We start from the raw sequence: 21,231 nt of genomic DNA, 5'->3' as shown, positions 1-21,231 counted from the left end.
GTTTGCCAGACTCTCTCCCCGGGAGGAGTCTGGCCTCGAGACTAAAAGCTGACTGTACCGCTGTTCACAACAATGAAAATTCACCACTTAGTTTATCAGGATGTAGTACATGATTATGACAAGATAATACATTCCAAAAACCACAAGCCAGTGGAAATGGGGTATGGCCTTAGCATCCCCATGGGAAGGGGAGTTCCTAAGTATGTCTAAAATGTGACTATTCAGGAAGTACAGACTCTGTACTTTCCGTTGATGGTAGTTTCATAAAAATCAAGTGAACAGAACTTGTGTTGTAGTTGCTTGTACAAGTACATGTTTTGGCCAACACGCACAGTGTCTCCAGCAAAAATGTTCTTCTGTCAAGTAAAGTGTTTTTTAAGACTAGTAACAAGCAGTACATTATAAAGGAAGCTCTCAGGTATGTATTGATAACTACATTGTATTAGACAAAATTTTGTGAAAAGAGTTATAACAGTTTGAAAAGTAACATGTATTGTGTACCTATCAAGTAAATATCAACTGTAAAACAAGGTTCTTAAGGTTCTTCTTTTGCCTCTTCACAGGTGAAGGTCTGCACATGGTGGTGGATGGTGCAACATGACGAAAACTTGTTAAATACATCTCAGCGAAGCCATTTGTAATGTTTCGATATTAATTTGTGATGTCTGGTTCAATTCAACGTACATGTATCAAGGTCTGAATGAATAACTGTACTTCACCTTCCTCTCACTGAGCACATGCTTCTCCAGCATAATAATATTCGCATTTGTCACAGGAGGAAATTGCTATCGGCACAACATTGTGAACGTAGAGATATGTAAATACCCATGGACGAACAAAATTACAAGAGTTAGAGCCATTTTTCACTCAGCACAATTACTTAGGCAGGAAATTTCCTCCTCTGTAATTACACACTGATTGTCTTCATATCGATAAACCTCCAGGAGATGCACTTCTTCGTCTGAGCAGGAATACCAACGATATTAATAACAGAACGGCCTATCTTGTTTCTGACAGGAGATCCACACACCCAGCTGTTCTCTGAGAGGGCAGCAAGGTGCTCTTCATTCATTTAAATGTTATCGTTCACTTTTAGAAGTGTTTCTGTACTATATTATCTCTGCGTGTACGTATAAATGATTAATTTTTGTCTAACTTCGATCCTGATTATAGCGTTGCAAAGAATTTTGTCCTTTACCTTTTGCTTTCAAAAGAGTAGTATAACACTTTTTCTTTCACTTTCTGCAAGGTACACTTCAAGGAAAACGCTTATTCAGTGATTATATGGTTGTAAAAATATCCTTGTAGCAGTAATCATTGAAGTGTAGTGTAGTTTCCAGGTGCGCATTCGTAGCCAAATGGCTGTTGCTATGCGCATTTGGTGTCATTCAGTAGATGACAAGGTGCACATGACTGTCAATAAGCTCTCATGTGACTTAGATGAATAACTAAGCAGTTACCATGGGTATAAGCATTGCATGAATCAGGAAATAACATTACTTCGAAAACCACACCCACATTTCAATATTTCATTGAATTCTAATTACAAACTAAGTGGTAGCCTTGAAACAGGGTTGTTATAAAACAGGGAATGAGAAATGAGGAAATGAGAAATGAGGAAATGAGGAAATGAGGAAATAAGAAATAGGAAATGAGGAAATGAAGAAATGAGAACGAGAAATGAGCTGTTAGGCAGAGCATATCTATGGGCAGAGCAAGTCTGAAGACGAAGCTAACATCTACTGAGCTACAGGTACGTACCTCCTGGTGACAAGTCTCCTGGTGCTCTGCCACCATACAGAACTTATGTTCCTCTGGTACACGGTGTGACACTCTCTACCTCTATCTACTTGTGTGCCATGTACGACTGGCATGGTTCAGACATCAGATCTACCTACGTAATGGTACTTACATGTACTGTCCTACAAACAATTTACCTATGCGTGGCTATACTGGCAATACATTCAATGATTTCACAATCCGGTGGGCAAGTGATAGTCAATGGACTGGACTCAATGTCAACATCTACATGTAAATAACAGCAAAGAAACCTCCAAAACTGTTTGTCAAACCAAGCAAATTCTAATGATCTGCCAGTCCTGTCGTAAAGCTGCAGGAAGTAATGACATTAGTACACTCAGTGTACTGGTATCATATCCAATCTCGCTACAGGGTGAAGAAAGCAATTCCCATTACCATTCTCACAAGCAATGCCTAGTGAAAGCTGATGCTACCTTTAATGAAGAAAGCTCACTGTGCCATCTGAAGCGATGGTAAAATTTAATTCTTACAATGTGTCCGACAACCTGTACTGTGTGGAGGTGCCACTATAATTTTATATATTTGATAACTAAATACTTAGTCACCTACTAGCTTCTTGGCTGATATCAGTCATTACTTTTGTGCATCTATATAATATAATTATTATTATAACAATGTCATAATTATTGTGATGAAAATTAATGCCATGGTGATGATCGTAACCATAAATATATTATTATTATTCTATTTCTTATTTCTTCATTTCCTCATTTCCTATTTCTTATTTCCTCATTTCTTATTTCTCATTTCCTCATTTCTCATTCCCTGTTTTATAACAACCCCTTGAAACAGCGGTACAGCGGTTTTCAGAGTTCTTGCATTTGCAATGTCTAGAGCGGAAGTACCTGTCACGTGAACCGTTACATAACAAGATTGAAGAGTCTAGCTTCATTCTAAACCGATTTTTTCCCAATACATGATTTGGGAGAAATCAACCTTGGAAATAGCCTTTGCAAGCCTTTTGCATCACCGCTGAAGCTATCCTTGAGATTGTAAGCACTTCCAATAGTTTTGTGAGCTACTATTAGTAACACAGGACTGGATGTCTGGAGCTAAGAGAGAGAGATTCTACTGTCTATATGACTCATCACTGACATCAGCTTGCAGCAACACAAAATGAGTAGGCAGACCGGGGTAGTCACTTCAACCAGTTCCTTATATAATACTGAGAAGCTACACTCTTATTTCAGACATCTCTGGATAACTAGTAACGAATAATTTTGTCTATATTGAAAACTCATGTAAAAAAACTTGCCTGACTCAGCAATATTTGTGCTCCCGTGATGTTGTCCAACCTTAAATGTTTGGGAATATCACGTGACCAGTGACTTCCGCTCTAGACATTGGGATGCAAGAACTCTGAAAACCGCTGTACCATCCAAACTTCACATTGGTGCACGTGATGCGTTTCCAATCCCTTTCCTTTACTATCTATAGTTTAAAAGTGATCAATTTCACCATTTCTATGTACAGCACATGCACATTGTATGGCAGCCAAGACAGGTAATGAGCATGCTGACTAGTTTTAGCCACGCCCTATAACGCGGAGTGTTTCACGCAAACATTTTCGTTTCCAATCCCATTCCTGTGAAACACTCCGCGTTCTCGCGAATATTTTAGTTTTTACCATACTCAGGTTGTATTTCAACTGTTTCTAGCTCTCCTATCAACTAGCGATCACTCAGAAGCTGGAAGGTACTCTAGAGAAGTAAGTTTACACCACTGACAAGCTCTAAGTCCGTTGTCTTTACTCTGTTTTTACTTTTTGTTGAGTTTAGCTTGCAATACCCCATGTCAACTTTTCTCTTTCCCTGCTGTGAAGCCTAAACAGCAAAGGACATTGCTTAACTTGCAGGGTTATTATGTATCTAAGTGCTATATAGGATGGTTTCATGCTATGGATAAGCTGTACTGTTCATAAACGTTTGCAGTATAGTCCTTCAAACTGCTTTAGTATACTTTTAGAGACACCACGGGCCTTGACCTCCCACGACTTCATAGTAAGAGCTATATTCCTTCTTGTATTTTTATTTTATTTTTTTTATTTTTTTGAAAGACAACCCGAATTATATTATAATGTGGAAGGACAGTTGTGGGTTGGTATAGTCTTGCATGCTCCAACTTGTTGAGGGTGGGGCACGGTCTTTAACAGTTGGGTCCAACACTACTTCTCGTTACACCTCTTTCTTTATTTGAGACGCTCGATCACCTATTTGACCATCAACTTGCATGTGTTTCTACATAAGAATGACGCATTTGAATGAGGCTTTTTCAAATTAACTGTTACAGCACCGAAACACTAGGTGTAAAATTAATTAAATTTGAGACTCTATACAGATGAGCCCTGCCCATCCAAAACTTGAAGTAGTGCAAGACTATACCAACCCACAATCTTGTTTTCGAACTTTTTGTTACTTCAGTGCACATGCTGCTCTTCCAACCCTACTCTTCCCCATTTTTTCACAAAATGTTTTTTGCACTTGTTTGTAAAATTTTTTCACTGCATGCATGCGTTATTTTATATATAGTCCTGGGAAACCATGTAAGTAATTACTTTTTGTGTCTATTCTAATGGGCGTTCCTTTTAGGGTTACCCATCTTGTTCACATCCTTTTGAGCGGCTCATCCAACATGCAACCCTACTTCTCACCATACAAATGTTTTTTATACTTGTTTGTATCTACACTTTTTTCTTCACAGGTACCATTTATCTATGGTACCAAATATCTTCAGTAGGTGGCAATCCACCTTTACTATGATAAAAAAGAGCTAGATCTAGCTAACTGTATAGCCTCGATCCCAGGCCGAGTTTTCGCTTTTATAACGGTTAGGCGAACAACTGGGCCTGGTACTAGTTGTCTGCGCATGCGTCAATCGTTCGTCAGATTCTGACGAATGGATATTCTCGTTCACTTTCGTGACATTTATATTCGTGTACTATCGTGTACTAGAAGTCAGTTCCCGTTTTATCATTATTGGAATCGATTGGAATGGCTCTTAGCTGAAGCTTCTCTCTTCTCTGAAGCTTATTCTGAAGACTGAACAACAAGGGAAGAGGTATAAAGCTTTGTCAAGCTTGTTAAGGTCAGATATTTTTGTGTGGGCCCTATGGCTATGCTATCAAGTTTTGTTCATGTTTGGCAAGATCTACCGGTAGGTAGACTATAGTTTCATCATTAATATGGTGGATCAAGTGAAGAGTGTGAGCTAGAGAACTTGGTGCTGCCATCATCAACTCGTCGACAATGACACTATAACCGAGAAATTTAATATGTATAGATCTACACGTATTTAAAATGTCTACTTCTCTGTACAGGAGCAATGGCTAATATCCAGCTATCCCAACAGTGCTCCTCTTGGCTATACTAACGGACGAGACTGGACAGTTTGAGGTAAGGGTTTAACCGTCTTTGGTTTCTTTTAATATTGTCCTATACTTACAGACACAGGACTGGAGTATGACCTGCTGATTCGAGCGTTGCTGGGTAGCTCAGAGACATCAAGAGAATCTACGTTTTCTCAAGCAATGAGTTACGAGTTGGGGCCTAGAATCAGAGAAGTCCAGCAGTCTGCTAAATCTTTTTGAAACGTAATTTGAAGGCATTCAATCATCCTGAAGTTGCCCTGGGTCACTGTAATTGTGCTGCAGCACAACTGGCAACTCCCCAGGCCTTTGTGAAGCAGCTCCCTATGTGCATCTTTTGTGTACTCACTCTGTGCATTTTCTGTGTACAAATTTCTATTATTGATTTATTAAATATTTTTGCCGACCACAAATATACAATGAAAATTTGACGCATGCGCAGACAACTAGTACCAGGCCCAGTTGTTCGCCTAACCGTTATAAAAGCGAAAACTCGGCCTGGGATCGAGGCTAGCTAACTGTACTGAATTTTTATTTGCACTGTTGCAGTTTGTGTCTGTTATGATAATTTTCATGAAGTTTTTTGATCTGTATGCATGCAATAATTTATTATCACAAGCTAGCTCAGAGCAGGCGCGCTCAGAATGCAATGAAGAGCTTCCTTGCGAGCATTAACTGGAGCGGTAAGAATCGACAGTGCAAAACACTACTGTTGCTATAGACCTCAATTGGTTGCTAAGATAAGAGGGGTGTGGCCATGCTATGTCTGAGCATGCTCAGTAGGAAACAATGGCGAACTGACCTCTGCACCTAGTAAAGAAGCCATATCATACACCCTAGCACTGTTAACTTCGAGGGAAAACGATTAGTTCGGGACGTACCCAAGGCGACAGAGGACACTAATATGTGTCTAGTTTGTGCAGTGGAGCTACAGTTCTCTAGATTATCTCGCGGAAGAACCTGAGAGGAAGATGAAGAAAAGTTGTTGTTTTTTTAGTTCTTATAACTTTTTTGTACAATGTTCAATTCAGTTCATATTTCACTCAAATGTCCAAATGATATGGGCAACAGACATATAAACACAAAATAACTTTGTCTTGTGTCTTGGGTGAGATCCAGAGGGGGCCTTTTTGCTGTTTTCGACCCAACCCTATACTATTAGCACTACCGTGCTTGTGATAATAAATTATTGCATGCATAAGACCAAAAAACTTCATGAAAATTATCATAACAGACACAAACTGCAACAGTGCAAATAAAAATTCAGTACAGTTAGCTAGATCTAGCTCTTTTTTATTATAGTAAAGGTGGATATTGCCACCTACTGAAGATATTTGATTTAGCTAGCACCATAGATAAATGGTACCTGTGAATAAAAAAGTGTAGATACCAACAAGTGTAAAAAACATTTGTATGGTGAGAAGTAGGGTTGCATATTGGATGAGCCGCTCAAAAGGATGTGAACAAGATGGGTAACCCTAAAAGGAACGCCCATTAGAATACCTTAAGGTGACATATTTTCACAGGTATAGATTTGTTTGCGTTTTTACAGTTTTGTACATTTTGCTGGTATAATTGTTTGCGAATGTCGATCTGGATACATTAAACAAGAGGGCGGCCAATTATTTGCGAGTACTAATTTTTGCGATTTTACTCCATTCGCAGAAATAGCAGAAATTAATACACGCGAAAATATGTCACCTTAAGGTAGACACAAAACGTAATTACTTAAAATATTGTACGTGGTTTCCCAGGGCTATAATTATATAAAATAACGCATGCATGCAGTGAAAAAATGTTACAAACAAGTGCAAAAAACATTTTGTGAAAAAATGGGGAAGAGTAGGGTTGGAAGAGCATGTGCACTGAAGTAACAAAAAGTTCGAAAACAAGATTGTGGGTTGGTATAGTCTTGCATGCTCCAACTAGTTGAGGGTGGGGCACGATCTTTAACAGTTGGGTCCAGCACTACTTCGAGTTTTAGGTGAGCAGGGCTCATCTGTAGAGTCTCTAATTTTACACCTAGTGTTTCGGTGCTGTAACAGTTAATTTGAAAAAGCCTCATTCAAATGCGTCATTCTTATGTAGAAACACATGCAAGTTGATGGTCAAATAGGTGATCGAGCATTTCAAATAAAGAAAGAGGTGTAACGAGAATAGTGCTGGACCCAACTGTTAAAGTTGTTTGTTTTTCACAAAATGTGTTTTGCACTTGTGTATGTATGTATGTATGTAATGGTACGTTCGTACGGCCTGATAGCTGGTTTTTACACACGCGGTCCTTACCAATTCCTATAAGAAAAAGTTGCTAATCTTGACCGAACACAAACAAGAAAGACTTCGAATAAGGAGGGATCGAGAGAGACAAGCAAGAGCCCAAGAAACAGCTGAAGAGAAAGAAGTCAGGCTAAGTTCAAACAGGGTCTAACAACATGCATCAAAACACCTCACTGTACTGCTAACACGCTCGCCCCATGACACCTTGTGTCACCCTAGTTTAAGTAAATCTGAAATGCAAGTATAAATAAGACCCGATCTTTTACACACTATAGTCAAGTAGATCATGATGTATGAATATGCATGAATTAGCCTGTCTGTCATCTCATTAATTAACAATTAATAAGCACCGGTGCTACTTTATGAAGACAACCATGCAATCGACCATTGCATTGTCAAGAATCCCCAAGTGGATCAACCTATATCCCCAACTTCATGAGCATAATTATGTTGACACAAAATATCAATTCATTCGAGAACATGTCAGTCACAGAACAATTGAACTAGAGTACTGTTCAACTACTGAAATGCTTGCTGATATTCTGACCAAAGGTCTTATTCAAGAAGCTTTTTGCAAGCTCCGCGATCGATCTGGAGTGATAGATCACATTATCAATTAAATTAAGGAGGAATGTGGAAAGGACATTAACACTTGACAATGCAACTATACGTACATGTATTACTTGTGAGCATCAAACGTATATGAACTTTGATCGTACTTACTATTATAAATACGGCTATATTCGAGGCAATCTGATTACTGTAATTGAATACTTCTTTCTTTTTGTTAGCTCCACCCTATTCTAAGAACCATGCAATTCTCAATAATAATTCTTTTGTTGTTCAAGATGCAAAATGTAGACCCATTATTTTGGTTCTGTAATTAGAACAAAAACGGTATACTAAATAGCATGTGTGTCGGAACGATCACTTTGTGAATAATCGATTGTTGTTACCTAAACTCTGTGAGTGTGACCTATCTAAGCTAACCGAGGCAGTAAACACAATATTCATGAGTACCATCAGGAGTGCATGCATGCATGAAGGTAGTCATAGTACCATCCATTAGCTAGTGTTTTGACATTCCGAGCAAGTGTTGAAATGCAAGTCAACTTAAGACCCATCTATTTTACCGCAATAGTCATGCATGACCAACTAGCTGCATGTGTGGGCTGCAATCAATACCAGTGTAGTGAACTCTAGAATGAATTCCTCCAATTAATTAAACTGGTGACAAACCATAACCCACATAACTATAATAGTCTAGCTATAGTATAACAGTAGTGCTGTGTTTTTACTTTACCACCTGAATAATTAATTGGAGGAATTCAATTATCATAATAATTATAGAATGAATATTAATTCCTCCATCAGTTGGTAACTGGAAACCATAGCGATGATCACTTCTAGGTAGACTATTCTATAGTTATAGTTTAATATGTGGGTTGCAGTAGAACGTTATAGATAATGTGTTTTACTTGGAGAACCTCGATTGTTCCCAGGCCAAATTTTTTGCCCAATCCTTAACGCAATATACGTATGCTTAAATTTATTAGAAGAACTTATGAGTATAATCAGCATGTTGAGGGATGGCTGTCGTATACCTCCTCTGCTATAAAATCATGTGCTTCTCTTATAGTATACTGTAGTCCAGAATTTTCTTTCAGACATTCCAGGTTAAAGAAAGTCTCACCCTAACGTACCAGAAAGAGGAGGCAGTGAGCTGCATGCTACATCTCTGCGCCATATGAAGGAGGAGACTTTTAGGCACAACTCTCTGACAGTGTGCATATTTATCAGCTATCAAGCAGACTACATGCATGCATGTAATCTCTATTTTTTTAGTGTGTTTATTTTTTCATCAGTTTTGTAACAGGCTAACAGCATTGAGTTGATATTCTGGAGTTAATCCTATGAATTGAGAGTTGACTTCACGCAAAGTTGCTCTTGTAAGAATATTGTCTGGGTTAATCTCATGCATGAAAGTTGATCAGTGTACGTGACTTAAGGTAAACATAATGTCTGGTATGTGCACGCTTATTGTGCAATAGAGACACTCAGACTCAATTAAGTATAATAATATCTAGAGAATGAATTCCTCCACTTTACTACACTCGTAACAGTACAATTAGAGTTAGCCTCGATTCCAGGCCGCTTGAACAAGGCGGCCTGGTATACCTTGTATGCGCATGTAGGACCAGAAAGCCAGAAATCGGAAAAAGAGGAAGTGAAGAGTAAATGAGTGGGCGTAGCAGGGCAATGCATTCCAAGGTTAACCTTTGATTTTGCACAGAGATATCCTCTTGCCTGATCACTCTACTAGTCTATGTAAGTAAGTAGAAAGCTGGCCAGCCTAGTTTTAAGTAGACTCTCCATTGTCTGCAGTATAGACTTGATATAATAGCTAGCTACTAGCACATGTCTGCAGTAGACTCTAGCTAGCTACATGCACAATGACTGAATTAATTTTGTCTGTACACTGAGCTAGATTTAGTATGAATTTAACATTATCATTTTTAATTCAGCCAGTCACCTAACTCCTACTTATACTCCCCAATTTATTGTCCATAGAGCCAAATAACCTCTGCAGAGGTTATTTGGCTCTATACTGAAACACGCCGAGCCACTTTTCTGACTTTCTGAGAGCCATGATTATAGAATGGGAACTGGAATAATTATGTTCAATCCTGGTCTATACACAAGCAATTAGTATATCAGCCAATAAGTTATGTTGATATACTCAAGTTACTTTAATCGACTGGAACTTGCTGAGCAACTTTTCTGACTTTCCGAGAGCAGTGGTTCGTACGGGAACCCAGAAAAATAACATATTCAGTGCTGGTCTAGACATGCATGCAGATATCAGCCAATATGTTGATATATACTCAAGTTTACAATTCTGAGGTTACTTTAATCGACTGGAACTTGCTGAGCAACATTTCTGACTTTCCGAGAGCAGTGGTTCGTTAACGGGAACCCAGAAAAATAATATATTGGCAGTGCTGGTCTAGACATGCATGCAGATATCAGCCAGTATGTTGATATATACTCAAGTTTACAATTCTGAGGTTACTTCAATCGACTGGAACTTGCTGAACAACTTTTCTGACTTTCCGAGAACAGTGGTTCGTTAACGGGAACCCTGAAAAATAATATATTCAGTGCTGGTCTAGACATGCATGCAGATACCAGCTAGTATGTTGATATATACTCTTCTGAGGTTATTTTAATCGACTGGAACTTGCTGAGCAACTTTTCTGACTTTCCGAGAGCAGTGGTTCGTTAACGGGAACCCTGAAAAATAACATATTCAGTGCTGGTCTATAGACATGCATGCAGATATCAGCCAGTATGTTGATATATACTCAAGTTTACAATTCTGAGGTTACTTTAATTAATCGACTGGAACTTGCTGAGCAACTTTTCTGACTTTCCGAGAGCAGTGATTCGTTAACGGGAATCCAGAAAAATAACATATTCAGTGCTGGTCTATAGACATGCATGCAGATATCAGCCAGTATGTTGATATATACTCAAGTTTACAATTCTGAGGTTACTTTAATCGACTGGAACTTGCTAAGCAACTTTTCTGACTTTCCGAGAGCAGTGGTTCGTTAACAGGAATCCAGAAAAATAACATATTCAGTGCTGGTCTATAGACATGCATGCAGATATCAGCCAGTATGTTGATATATACTCAAGTTTACAATTCTGAGGTTACTTTAATCGACTGGAACTTGCTAAGCAACTTTTCTGACTTTCCGAGAGCTGTGCTTCGTAAACGGAAACCTAGAAAATATATTTAGTGCTGGTCTTAGACAAGCAGGTAGCAGCCAATACGTTGATACACTCTTCTGAGGTTACTTTAATCGACTGGGAACTTGCTGAGAAACTTTTCTGACTTTCCGAGAGCAGTGATTCGTAAACGGAAACCCAGAAAATATATTCAGTGCTGGTCCTATATAGACAAGCAGGTATCAGCCAATAATTATGTTGATATACCTAAGTTTACAATTCTGCATGAGGCTATACTTTAATCGACTGCATGGAACTTCGATCCTGGAGCAACTTTTCAGACTTTCCATGAGTAGTGATTCAACTGTAATTCATAAAAAGCATTTCTCGGACAAGCAATGCAGGCAGTCAGTCCATCCATACCTTCAGTTATTGTTACTTTACTCAACTATAGAACGACTCTTGACGTTCCATGGGCAGTAATTCAAATGTTGATTACAATATTTCACTAAATGCAAGATTATTATTCACGGCTCAGTGCAAAGATAGCCTTTTGAGTAAGTTCGTGACAGAAGATTCAATCATGAGAAACTATATTGAGTTCTGGCTATAGAGATTGAATCAAAGTGTATAGGACTATACATAGACTCTATACTATATAATTTCATTTTGCTGGGCTGATAGACTGGTATGTACCTGGTTTGTTGCATGACCATGCATGCATCTATATATAGTGTGTTGTCAGCAGCTAATTACTATAGGTTTTGCTTGAATAGATGTATTACTGTGTATTGTCTTGATAATTTGATATAATATAGTGTGTGTCATGGGTGTAGACTAAATTCTATACCAGGATCCATGCAAAACAGTATACACAAACAATCCTCAGTCCTGGCAGTGTATATATACGTAGTCTACACCAGTCCTATATACAATAGGTATATGGACGAGCAGTGACAATGAAGTAGGCAGTGATGATGCTGCGATTGAAAGACAGTTATGAGAGAGAGTGAGGAAACTCTCACTGGATAAATACAGGCGTATATAGTTACAACATAAACTACATTGCAAGTAGATGATAATCGCTATAGTTAAGCTTGTAGATTGTACACCATCGTCTCTAGATATAATTATATGTCCTATATATAGCTGTATAATGCATGCAAGGCCGGCCTATATAATTATATAGGCGATAGGAAAATGGGGGTGAGGCTGAAGCCCCCCGCAGGTGATTCTGGTGCATCCAAAGCACTTCCTGACACAGTAATTTATGTTGCTTACATTTTATAGAAGGCAAGCATAATTATATCTCTACCAAAGATTGGAGCGCCTCAATAAAAAAGACTTACTACTGTCGTGGCCGTACCGTGACCATACCGTGACAATTAATCTGTCAGTATGTAAAATGAATAATTATGTCAATAATTTTTTTACACCATAATTATAATTAAATACACCAAGCCACAGGTGTTTCAACCATTGACGAAAAGTCTGTCAAAGAAAGAGATTCCATAAAGTGTTCTGGCATTAGCGAAGATGAGGTGCAAAAATAATTATATCAATAGTTCTCGACTCAACCAGAAAATCAAAGGAAGATTTGAGAATAAACCATCCAAGCAATCCTTATATAATTATAGCATCAAGTTCATAATAAGCATTATGCATGGACTATCCTGTAGACATACAAAGCAAGATAATAATACAACGTACATACCAGACAGGCTTTAATTAATATGGCCGGGGGGGCTGTTAAAATAATGTTGTGTCGTTGAAACTTAATTATCCAACTGATAGCCTCCCTCACACATATATAGGGCAATATTCTAGATTTATATATTTTAACAGATACACCAAGAGAGGCCGGTATAGTGGATCAACCATATATAACTATACTCCGACGACCACTTCTTAGTTTTATTCTCTCTCACAGCCAACTATATAGTTATAATCCGCCTATTTGATCCACAAGTAACCTTTTTTTTACAATTCAAGCTATAATTATAACTTCAGCAGTACTTCCACCCAATCATCTCCCTAACCCTCCCAATAATTATGTTAAAACTGCCTATTCATATAGAACTAAAAACAGACAACATCAGCTATTGTATATACAGACATGCAACGGCCACAACAGCGTCCTTAAGTGGTTCACCAAGGAATAAGACATAACATTAAAAACTTGCATGGATTAAGGAAATATACACTACTATCAAGCTATGCAAACTAGAGGAACTGCAATTACAAAACCAATCCCTGATCCTAAAATTGATTATGACACAAACCTATAGCAAAAATTCTAGCAGCCAACCCCAAGAAGCTGTTCTCTAAATCCACTATACCTATGCCCTTGTAACAGATGTATCGTGAACTGCATGCATAAGAACTTACCAGAACTATAGCTAGTGTTAACAATCTGCCTATAATGTTATGTGTTTGTCCATTACAATTTTTACTCAGCGGCATCATACACAAAGTAATATGACTCGCGCACGTGATGAAGTATACTGTAAACTTACTAGTAATCTCCTAGAAAATGTTAACCGTGACGTTTTTAGGGGTGCATGTACAATGACATCTGATTCTAGCTATATTCGTTTCCGTTCAACGTTCAGAGCTGCTCACTGCACACTGATAGAAGACGATCTTTTCACAAAAATCATAAATAGAGACAATAGTCGGGTTGATCCTCTTCACTTCCACTCTTTACTCACTGCTAACAAATTCTGTGCGTTGCGTAATGTGTGCGCAAGCTTGCGCAATTGACAGGATATCACGTTACTTTGTGCACAGTTTTGTGTATAGAGAGGTATTGGTATAGTTCGACACTCTTCTCTTCTTATATTATTTATACTCTTGCCGTTAACGTATAGTGCTATATTAATGATATAGTAACTATATTATTTCTAGCACAATACGTATATACGGTATCTCACATAATACCATGGCATAGTTATAGCCATGGGTATACATGTATAACATGCACTCAGCCATAATTTTCATATAATTATCAGTTCACCAATAGTGTGTAATGCTATTCACATGCATACACACAGTACAGGTAACAGAGCTTTTCCAGTTTGAAAGAGTAAGCCCTATATAATTATTTAAATACACTAGCTGAGTTTTGAAAAAAGTGAGACAAATTGTATGACACTATTAGATGCTTAAAACTACTGAAATTTTTTATCTGCATGTTCCCATATAATATGCATAAATGACCTGATCATGACATCTTCAGCAGATTACATTAAGAACGAAGACATTATCAAACTCTATTCTTCTATAAATAATGCTCATAGGACACATGCATGCAGGACACCATCAATGTGTACAGATACCAACTGACCTCACAGAATCTATTGGTTCCTAAATTAAAATGTGTACAGATACCAACTGACCTCGCAGTTATAGCAGATCTATATAATTATATATATAGAATGCACATTGTTAATTATTACAGCATAAAACAATTTATGCATGCAGTTACCTTGCCCTAGCTGGGATTGAGATGTCTCAGTATAATTATATAGCACTGCTTCGAATAATTTTCACTTTCAGCGTCATAGTGACATACACAACTCAGAACGTCTTTCACACTCAAGCCGAACCAGAAATCCAAAATCAACAAAAATTGAAAATCAGCAAAAAAAATCTGGAGACGCAACTGCTGATTGCTTTGTTGCTTTGTGCAAAATAAGATACTCCGAAAAGACATCAATGCGCAAGACATTATCCACTTGCAATTGTACCTAAATTATAATGTCTACATGCAGGATAGTCTATCATGCTCATTAGAACTTGACGCTAAGGATTGCACTGGACGTAATTTTTAAAGCATGGTTTTCTCAAATCTTCCTTTAATTTGATTTTCTGGTTGAGTCAGGAACTATTGATATAATTATTTTTGCACCTCTAATGCTCGAATTTCTTTTTAATCTCCCTTCGATGGCATCCTTTTTCTTCTGTACGTAACACATGCGCTTTTCTTTCTGGTTGGTTAATGGGTTTCAATTTCACCCACTGACAGATTGTCACGGTATATGTGTATGGTAGTAAGCCTTTATCATTGGGGCGCTCCGATCGTTGGTAGGGATATGCTTGCCTTCCAATATGGGGACGATTATTTTAAGAAAACTGGCCTGGCACGTATTACCACAAAACTAAAACTATAAACGTAGTAAACATTGCATAACCATTACGTAATTAACACATTGTACACATCGACAGTTTATGTTGTAACTATATATGCCTGTATACCTCTGATTCAGCACATTATGAGTATTCCTCGCTCACTCTCATATCTTCTTCAATCTCTAGTATTGCAGCATCATCTGCCTACTTCATGATATCGTCCTGCTTATCCATATACCTACATCTATATTGTATAGCTGTAGACTGTTTGTGTATCATTATACTGTGTTGGATCCTGGTATAGAATTTACCTTATAATTTTATTATTAAGGGGTGTTTCCAAAATTAATTTTCAGGGTTTCTGTTTACGAATCACTGCTCTTGGAAAGTCAATAAGTTCTAGTCAATTAAAGTAACCTCAGAATTGTAAACTTGGTATAATTATAATTATAGGTATTAGTTGATACATGCTTGTCTAAGAACAGTATACTGAACATTGTCAGGGTCAAGTTCCGTTTACGAATCACTGCATGCTCTTGGAAAGTCTAAAAAGTTGCTCAGTAAGTTCCCAGTCGATTAAATTAACCCGAGAAGAGTGTATCAACGTATTGGTTGATACCTGCTGGTCTAAAACCAGCACTAAATATACTTTCTGGGTTTCCGTTTACGAAGCACTGCTCTCGGAAAGTCTGAAAAGTTTCTCAGCTAGTTCTTGCTCAGCAAGTTCCAGTCGATTAAAGTAACCTCAGAATTGTAAACTTGAGTATAATTATATCAAATACTGGCTGTATGATATCTGCATGCATGTCTAGACCTGCACTGAATATGTTATTTTTCAGGGTTCCCGTTAACAAACCATAGCTCTCGGAAAGTCAGAAAAGTTGCTCAGCAAGTTCCCAGTCGATTAAAGTAACCTCAGAATTGAGTGTATCAACGTAACCTCAGAAGAGTGTATCAACGTATTGGCTGCTACCTGCTTGTCTAAGACCAGCATTAAATATATTTTCTAGGTTTCCGTTTACTAAGCACTGCTCTCGGAAAGTCAGAAAAGTTTCTCAGCAACTTCCAGTCGATTAAAGTAACCTCAGAAGAGTATATATCAACATACTGGCTGATATCTGCATGCATGCATGTCTAGACCAGCACTGAATATATTATTTTTCAGGGTTCCCGTTAATGAACCACTGCTCTCAGAAAGTCAGAAAAGTTGCTCAGCAAGTTCCAGTCGATTAAAGTAACCTCAGAATTGAGTATAATTTATATCAAATACTGGCTGATATCTGCATGCATGTCTAGTCCAGCACTGAATATATTATTTTCAGGGTTCCTGTTAACGAATCAGTGCTCTCGGAAAGTCAGAAAAGCTTCTTAGCAAGTTCCAGTCGATTAAAGTAACTTGAGTATTTCAACATAACTTATTGGCTGATACGTGCTTGTCTATATTATATCAGGACTGAACATAATTATTCCAGTTCCCGTTCTCGAATCATGGCTCTCAGAAAGTCAGAAAAGTGGCTCGGCGTGTTTCAGTAGAGCCAAATAACCTCAGGACAATAAATTGGGGAGTATAAGTAGGAGTTAGGTGACTGGCTGAATTAACACACCTTAAAAAATGATAATGTTAAATTCACACAAAATCTAGCTCTGTGTACAGACATAATTCATTCAGTCATTGTGCATGTAGCTAGCTAGAGTCTACTGCAGACATGTACAAGTAGCTAGCCATATTATCGAGTCTATACTGCAGACAATGAAGAGAATGAAGAGTCTACTTACCTGACTCTTAAAACTAGGCTGGCCAGCTTTCTACTTACTTACACTGATACTAGTAGAGTGATCAGGCAAGAGCATCTCATTACATCTGCACAAAGTCAAGGGTTAACCTTGGAATGCATTGCCCTGCTACGCCCACTCATTTACTCTTCACTTCCGCTTTTTCCGATTTCTGGCTTTCTGGTCCTACATGCGCATGCGCGAAATAATTGACAACAATTTCATCATACAAATTGTAAAAAACGGACAAAGTTACAAAAGGGAATAATACGTATGACAATGTGACCACAATGGCAGCTTTCAGAGACACTAATCACTGATCAAAGTAGAATAATTATGCTGCAGCAGTGTTGCTTCTTCTAGCTCTGTTTATCAAAGAGACAGTTTAAGAAAGCCTCCCAGACATGCCAGCTAGGAACAGTGGTGGACTCTTTAATACATCAGTAGATCTTGAGTAAATAACTTCCTGAGTGTCGAGTTATTAAAGCTTATTAAAAGCTTTCAGGAGTAATCATTAGCTTCTTTATCTTCAGCAATGACTTCTTGTCGAACATAAAGGCAAGATTTAGTAGCAGAACACTTGCCTGGTCTATATTACCACAGCCTCATCAGGGGACCCACAGGAACACATCATGCCTTTCCTATAACATCTGTAGCCTTACAGTGTAGGGTGTCGTTAAGTAGAGACTTGGCTTGATACAATAAAGGGCATAAGAACTCAGTCATCTAAAGTTGCACAATACTTCTATGTAACCGACTGTAAAATCAGAATACAAATAGTATACGGTTTATTTTACTGACAGTATCCACAAATACACGGATTACCCCCTTTTTGGGGTAATGTACACACATGCGCATACAAGGTATACCAGGCCGCCTTGTTCAAGCGGCCTGGAATCGAGAGTGTGATAGTAAATGTACTTTGCTCATTAATGACAATGAGACATTATTTTGAGAAGCTTCAGCCTCAGGCTACGCCCTCGGCATTGGTTGTTTATAAGCCATAATTACCAGTCAACCACTATAACATAATTTATAGTAAATCTCACTTGGCTATTCCATATTGTAAGTTGGAATATATCCATCCATTTGACATTCTACTGAGCAAATACACATTAATTGAAATGCAAGTATAACTTATAAGACTCGATCTTTTACGCACTATATAGTCAAGTAGATCATGATGTATGAATATGCATGAGTCTCATAAATTAGCCTGTCAGCCACCTTTCCTGATCACTGCACAATGGAATGTCAATTGTCATCTCATGAATTAGCCTGTGAGCCACCTTTCCTGGAGGAGCACTTAAGTATGAAGGTCATTGCACAATGGTATGTCAATTGTTCATTGCATGCATTAGTGTCATAAACCAGAAGAATGCAACTTGCTTTAATATAGACTGACTATAACAGTCATACAGTTAGGCTAGCTATAAAAATGCATCCCAGTGCAGAATGTATTTACTTCTTGTCTTTCTTTATTGGTCAATCTTTTGATCTGATTGGTCAGATCGGAATTCCGTCCTATAGCGATGTGAGGAAAGGCGGCTGATTCATGAGACTTCTCTGCTGTACCTGACTATATAAAGTACGCTCTTTGGAGCTTTCTTCACTCTCAGAGATTTCAAGATATCTTCAACAACAAAGGACAAGAAAAGCCAACAGAACGAAATGAAGTTGCTGCTGCTTGTGGTTTGCTGTATGATTTCCACATCACTAGCTGGTCTGATTGACAAAGAGGCTAAACTGGAAACTGTGCTCAAGTGAGACTCATGCATACAGTTATGACCTGAGATTATACCTTTTCTTATAATTCTCATTAGCATGCATGCATTTACCTATACTTACTGATACCATAATGATGCATGAATGCTTTGTTTCATATCAGTGAAGTTGAAGAGATATTGCAAGACCTGAAAGCTGATGATGATAAGCCTCATCCCGAACCAATTGGAGACATTCAAAAACTTGAGTCGCTGATCAATGATCGGTATGATTTATGCTGACATTATAATTACCTTAAACGAGCATGCTGATGTTTTCAGATTTTTCTCTAGCTGCTTTTAGGGTATACTCATTTTGGTGGATTTGCAGCAAATTCATTAGCACAATAATTGTCTAAGAAGGAGGTTGAACAGAAAGTTTGGAGTCAGATGAAAATAGGGCTATTTTGCTTAGCACTCTCGCAAGTACATTTTCATTGATTATTTTATCACGGACATAATTTAGAGTTAACTACAAATTCACTAAAATTCGTTAAATAGAACATTAAGGTATGATTATTTACCAACACAATATGCCACTGACAATGCATTGTGTCTTATGTTGAACTACTGTATAGTGAACTTCAGAATGGAGCAGTGATCGAGGGAGATATTTCACCAAAGCCATCTCACAAACAAGACTCACAAGAGTAAATTGCTGCTAGATTTAAAAATTGTTTAGTACTTCATGTTATTTGCTCTACAGGAGTCCTGCTGCCATGGAGGAGATGTTGCTTCACACTGAGAACATTGACGAGGCAACTGCTGAAGTGGAAGCTGCTGGGGGCTACGTTCTACTTCAACTTGGTCACAACCTCTTGGTTGCAAAAGTCCCATCTCGTGTAGCCAAGCAGAATAGCTTCAGTCATGCTTCAGTCCATATTTCGAGCTCAGCATCAGTGGAAACTTTGAGCCATGCTAATGCCTACTGGATGGCACGAGAAGATGAGCTGAAACCACAACCGATAATTCAAAAGTGGACAGAAAGAACGGCTCCAATGGCCTTTAAACGAGAAGATTCAGACGAAAGTTTTCAGGGAGATTCACCATACCGCCAAACCATGACTGGGAAGATTGCGTATGCTATTCTTGCTGCTTCCGGTCCTGGTAACTTAGCAATAAGCGATAGTGAGTTTCAGAAGATTAAAAGTGAATGCATAACAGGGCTTAAATTCTGGTCAGAACAAGCTCAGAAAAACGGGGTTAGTTTGTCGTTTGTGATGTATTATGGGAAGGCAACAATCAGTGCTCCCAACCCAACCTATTGCTCTAGCTATGCATCTTGCCACAACGTGTTTGCTGATGCTACACTCCAAGCTTTTAAATTCTCGACTGGTCAAGCTGGAAAAGACCAAGTAGCACAATATATGAAAGACGGTGCTAAGGCTGATGGTGCTTTCCTTGCTTTCTTCTCCAAGTACAGACAAAGTCATTTCGCGTATGCCTATTTTGGTGGCGGACCTCTATACATGCAGTACAGCAATGACGGTTGGGGCTCCGATCAGATTGACAGGGTTTTCGCTCATGAAGTTGGACATGTTTTTAACGCTCCTGACGAATACACAAAATGTAAGTGCTACACAAATTACGGCAAGGGAAGCTGCACTGCTAAAAATTCCAACTGCAAGGATTGCACTTATTCTCAAGGTAGCTGCATTATGGACAAGAATGATCTGGGCAACCTTTGCCAGAGCACCAAGAAGCACGTGGGTTGGTGCTAAGAGACTTATAATACTTTTGGACTGCTTTACGGACTTGACCTTTATAGTGTGCTGTGTATAGTTTTTAGAGCTATAAACAGTTAATAAATATTTTGCAGCTATAAATATAGACTCTTGTAGTATTATAGAAATGTTTATTTTGTAGCTATTATGTCAATGACGTATAAACATGAACATTTGCAATGTGAAATGAGAAGTCTAAACTTGTACACGGTACAAATTAGATCTACACTTGTATAATAGAATTGTGATTGACATTATACTTTAAGGTTTACAGTACAATTATACCGACTACAGTATCCGATTGGCCGGGGGAAGCACCAAAAAGCGTGTAAAAGAGCAAGTGTAAGTAAGCCTGAGAGCCTTGAATCCAAACCTTTTATGAGAAAAGAACGCCTGGTATCCATTGTTAGCACACGCGCTCAATCACCCGAAAATCTGGATGATCGACATAGATTCTACATGTACAGTGCAAACTACGGTGGCCCTGAAGGTCACGCTATGTGCTATGTGCTATGCGACAATTTCCTATGCGTCATACGCGATGTGCTATGCGCTATGCGACAATGTGTTGGTTGGACTCCGCCGAAGGTATAGCTGCATTATGGACAAGAATGATCTGGGCAACCTTTGCCAGAGCAGCAAG

The 21,231-nt window shown here is 38.3% G+C and overlaps 1 protein-coding gene and 2 long non-coding RNA genes across 4 annotated transcripts; all 3 read left to right on the top strand.

Annotated features, from left to right (window-relative positions):
• The first annotated feature begins 41 nt into the window (after positions 1-41).
• LOC135335807 (uncharacterized) lies at positions 42-2,590 on the top strand. Of its 2 annotated transcripts, XR_010394614.1 has the most exons (3): positions 215-418; positions 564-2,031; positions 2,173-2,590. It is a non-coding gene; the product is annotated as an uncharacterized LOC135335807 (long non-coding RNA). The 2 variants fall into 2 exon arrangements; XR_010394613.1 differs by lacking the exon at positions 2,173-2,590 and having other exon boundaries at positions 42-418; positions 564-1,202.
• A 2,022-nt stretch (positions 2,591-4,612) lies between these two features.
• Positions 4,613-5,581, top strand: LOC135335808 (uncharacterized). The gene is made up of 2 exons (XR_010394615.1): positions 4,613-5,213; positions 5,265-5,581. It is a non-coding gene; the product is annotated as an uncharacterized LOC135335808 (long non-coding RNA).
• A 12,691-nt stretch (positions 5,582-18,272) lies between these two features.
• On the top strand, positions 18,273-20,775 carry LOC135335791 (uncharacterized). The gene is made up of 4 exons (XM_064531362.1): positions 18,273-18,864; positions 18,990-19,091; positions 19,443-19,514; positions 19,571-20,775. Exons 1-4 carry the CDS (start codon positions 18,773-18,775, stop codon positions 20,583-20,585), a joined length of 1,281 nt encoding a protein of 426 aa, XP_064387432.1. The 5' UTR covers positions 18,273-18,772; the 3' UTR covers positions 20,586-20,775.
• Positions 20,776-21,231: the final 456 nt, after the last annotated feature.

Source organism: Halichondria panicea, chromosome 5 (genome assembly GCF_963675165.1).
Source record: "Halichondria panicea chromosome 5, odHalPani1.1, whole genome shotgun sequence".
Lineage (NCBI taxonomy): Eukaryota > Metazoa > Porifera > Demospongiae > Suberitida > Halichondriidae > Halichondria > Halichondria panicea.
The sequence above is the reverse complement of the archived record's forward strand: the minus strand, read 5'-3'. Positions and strand labels throughout refer to the sequence as shown.

Bases quoted from the DNA above. Each gene is read 5' to 3' on its own strand.
- LOC135335791 (XM_064531362.1), top strand. From the start codon at position 18,773: ATGAAGTTGCTGCTGCTTGTGGTTTGCTGTATGATTTCCACATCACTA. The intron at 18,865-18,989 runs GTGAGACTCATG...GTTTCATATCAG, and splicing joins AAACTGGAAACTGTGCTCAA to TGAAGTTGAAGAGATATTGC. The intron at 19,092-19,442 runs GTATGATTTATG...ACTACTGTATAG, and splicing joins GAGTCGCTGATCAATGATCG to TGAACTTCAGAATGGAGCAG.